This window comes from Mastomys coucha, unplaced genomic scaffold (assembly GCF_008632895.1).
Source record: "Mastomys coucha isolate ucsf_1 unplaced genomic scaffold, UCSF_Mcou_1 pScaffold5, whole genome shotgun sequence".
NCBI lineage: Eukaryota > Metazoa > Chordata > Mammalia > Rodentia > Muridae > Mastomys > Mastomys coucha.
The window spans coordinates 53,433,034-53,436,723 of record NW_022196911.1 but is presented as its reverse complement, the minus strand read 5'-3'; the positions used below and the strand labels follow the sequence as shown (position 1 = coordinate 53,436,723).

General features: G+C 49.1%; 1 protein-coding gene across 2 annotated transcripts in view; it reads right to left on the bottom strand.

Moving 5' to 3' along the window:
* Positions 1 to 1,814, bottom strand: part of Sh3bp5l (SH3 binding domain protein 5 like) — a 15,389-nt gene extending 13,575 nt beyond the window's left edge. The window contains exons 1-2 of one of the 2 annotated variants that reach the window (XM_031354218.1): positions 1,408 to 1,814; positions 336 to 947 (exon numbers count right to left, since the gene is read on the bottom strand). In XM_031354218.1, coding sequence (XP_031210078.1) covers positions 336 to 518 — 183 coding nt within the window. In that variant the 5' untranslated portion in view covers positions 519 to 947; positions 1,408 to 1,814. The remainder of the gene's footprint in view (positions 1 to 335; positions 948 to 1,407) is intronic. The other variant, XM_031354217.1, reaches the window with a different exon arrangement.
* Positions 1,815 to 3,690: the final 1,876 nt, after the last annotated feature.

Here is a 3,690-nt window from a genome sequence, read left to right as displayed (position 1 = left end):
GGGGGGGGGGCGGAGGGGGAGATCTCCTCAGCCTCAAAACTGCCTCCCAGTCTCAGTCACCTCCTCTTGCCTCCAGCATATGTAAGCTACCTGAACTAGCAATCCTTTTGCTTATTCAGACAGAAGAACAAGGAATGGTTCTATGCCCCAAGCTCTCAGGCAGGGTCTGTGCTCTCCATCAGCACTTGTCACACTCAACTGCCATGTCTTGTGTACATGCTTGCTTTCCTTCTCCACCCCAGCCCACTGTGAGAGACAAGTATAAGGCCTCATCGATCCAACAGCTCTTCAGCAAGTCTGGCATCTGGCCGTCCGACCTCCATCAGCCTTCTCACCTGTATCCTAGGATCCAGTTCTTCCTCCTCTCTAGGGGACAATTTGGTCTCACTGCTGTTGCTTCCACCTCCTCCAGGCTCCTCTGCAACGGGGCTCCTAGGGACTTCATCCTCTACCACTTCTGACCGCAGTTCCCCCTGTGGAGTCTCCCGGCCCCCTGGAGCCTTTTTGAGATCAGCCATGCTGGCTGGAAGAGGGCAGAGCCCTATGCACAAGAGAGGGCTGACATGCTGGGACCAGGGCCCCAGTTTGAGGCTTCCTGGGCTTTGGATGTAATAGAGTAGCGTGTTCTCTTCTCAAAGGCCGAAAAGAAGAAGCACAGAAGAGCCTCGAGTTCAGTTAGAGGCAGAGAGATTCAAACTGCTGATGAGGTCCCTATAACTAAGGCCTTGTCTGTGCAAAAGTTCTTCACACCCCACCTCAGGGAGTCCACCAAGAGACCCCAGCAGCAACAGCTCCAAATCAAGGAGCAAAGGGGGCCTGGATCCTGGGCCGACGCTGGAGAAGTGGAGCACCATTCGGGAGGGTGGAGGCAAGTGCCTCCAGGCTGTAGTGGCAGATGGAGAGAAGGCTAAGTCCAAGCAGAGGATAAGAGATGCGCCTCTGGGGAGCTGCAGGAGAAACAAAGGCCAAGTTACATATGATGTCAGCGTCAGCATTAGGACCTTGGCCAGCAGCTTCCTCCAAGTCCTGGGTCTCCCAAAGACACCACTGTACTCCCAACACACTCCCGCGATCCCATCATTCCCTACCTCAACTTCTTTCCTCAGGCCTCAAGGACTTTAGGTGCGACTCTGCTCCGGTCCCTGTTCCCTCCACAGTCCCTCCCCTTCCAAACTTCCCTCGGAGCCCCACCCTCTCCTCCACACCCTTTTTCTATCAAGCCTGTCCCCCTATACCCGGTCCGGCTTTGCAATTCACCTTCTATCCCACAACCTTGCCTCTCGAGCCCTGGGGGGCCATCTGAGCCTCCAGGCTCCAGCCGCACACTCTTCCGCGGACCCAACATCTGAGTCCCAGCCATCCCATATAACCAGGAGAAAAAAAAAAAATTCCCCTTCCCGGCTTTACCTCAGTTTACCTTGCTATACGGGGAGCGTCTACGGAGCAAACAATCTTCCCCCTCCCTCCGCAACAAGACGGTCCAACCAAAAACGCCCTGGCGGAGAGGAAACGGAAATACGCCATCACGTAACAACGCTATTTTTTTTTTTTTTCCTTTCTGACAAGTATTGCCCGAGGTAAGCGCAACGCTCGGCTTGCTAACATTCAGGGTCCGTACAAGATGGCACCCCTCTAAATCCAACGTCGCCTTTCCTAGCTCCCAGTTCTCCTGCCAACCAAGCCTAAGTGAAATGAATGCATGAGTCAGAGTTTCTGAGGAAAATTACAGCAGGTGATGGAGATCGGTAGTCCCTGCCTGTTCGAGAAATGCTAGCAATAGTGTCGTACGAGAGAGCTGCCATCGTTGTTTAAGGAACAGGGGCGGGGCTATGGACATTCACTGCCTGGCGCGACCGGAAGTGACGCGACTTCCGGTTTCGGCCGTCTCAGGTGTGGGTATTGCTAACAGAAACGAAAGTCGATTTTCAAAAGCGATACTTTTTTTTTTCTTTTCTTTTTCTTTCTTTTTTTTCGGTTCAGTGAAGCCGGCGGTCAAGACAGGTGGGTGAACCTCTTCGGAGACCTGCAGCGGGAGCCATGTCTCCCGCTAAGTAGCCGGCCTTACGGGGCGCTGGCTACGCCGTGAAAGCTAAGGATCCCACTATTAACTCACTTTCCTAGAGGAGGAGGAGGAGGCTCGAACTTCGCCCAGTGTGTCACTCCCCACTTCATTAATGGGTGGTCTGGAGAGCAGTGCTATGTATGGCTATGCAAGACGGACCGAAGCCATGGGAAGAGATGCAGGGTGGGATGCTTGCTTGGTACAAATGTCCGATGGCCTCGGGGCCTCAGGCCTTTTTCTGGAGATGAAGCACGTATCTGGACCAAATTCTCTTCCCATTGGGTCGGTTGAACATAACCCGTATTTAGTAAAGCGGTGAAGAAAAGATTCTGTTTAGTCAAGAACTGCCTTCTTATTTGTGAGGGAGTCTTTAGGTGTTTTGCGGGGCATGAGAATGGAGGAGGACGGGGTTCCATAGTCTGAAGGGAAGGGAATTACAGAGCTGGTCGCTGTTAGGGTCCCAGGAGTCGCCCCACAAACCACAGGAACATCAATCTCAATCAGGCAGGGGTAGTTTATTGAATACACACCCCGAGGCCGATAGATGTAGCTTAGGCTACGGAACTGAACGCTACAATCATAAACGTTGTTCAGGGTCAGTTTATATAGCTGGAAAAGCATAATGAACTCACAAGCATGTGTGGGGAGGGATATAGGGTTATTGGCCTTTTTCCAAGTTGTGTTTTTTTTCTTTTTTCTTTTCTTTAAGTAGTTAAGACATAATAGTTCAAGTTGTATCTTGCTAGGCTTTGAGTGAAGTCTACAATTAGGGAATTTGCAAGAACAGTCCTCAAAACATGGTAACAAACCTCTGAACATAACGGGATTTATGGTCAACTTGACCTCCGTCTGAGCCAAACTATTCTCTGTGTCAGCAGTCAAATCTAATTTCAGCGGCAGCAGTAGAGATGGCACTCATACCGGCAGGAGAGAAGCAAAATGGCTACAGTTATGCCAGGGAGGCAATGCCAAGGAAACAGGCTTCAACTGTCTGTAAGTCCAGCATGTATCTAGTTAGCAGTTATATTAAAAAGTATTCTGTGGATTTACAAAGAATGATAAGGAAGACTGTGTAAACAGTGGTTCTCAACCTTTCTAGCTCTGCGACCCTTTAGAATTCAGCTCCTTATGTTGTGCTGTCCCCAACTGTAAAATTATTTTGTTTCTATTTCTGTAAATATTTGATATTCAAGTATGGTATCAGGTATGAGATGTGACCCCTCCCCCAAGGAGATCACAACCTACAGGTTAAGAACCACTAGTATAAAGAATTATATAGCTATATAGATATAGGAACCAGTACAGTGGGGGGAGAAATTGGACTCCAACTAGAGATGAAAAAGGGGAAAATTTATAACCAAAGATCAGTGTTGGGGGTTAGTGGATGAGAATTTGATAAAAGGAAAAGTAGGGTAAAGGGGCCTGGCTAAGGCAGCCTAACTGGATTCTCGCTGACGATGATCCTGGAAGGCTTGTGTCTAGAATTGGGAGCCTGGCAAACAGAATTGGTAGAGGAGTGGTCTTCACAAAGTTCTTCATTAAAACTAGGATAGGCCTAGAAAAAGGTTCAGATGCCTGACTAAAGTTAGACCAAAGAACCTTTTTTTTTTTTTTTTTTTTTTTTTTTT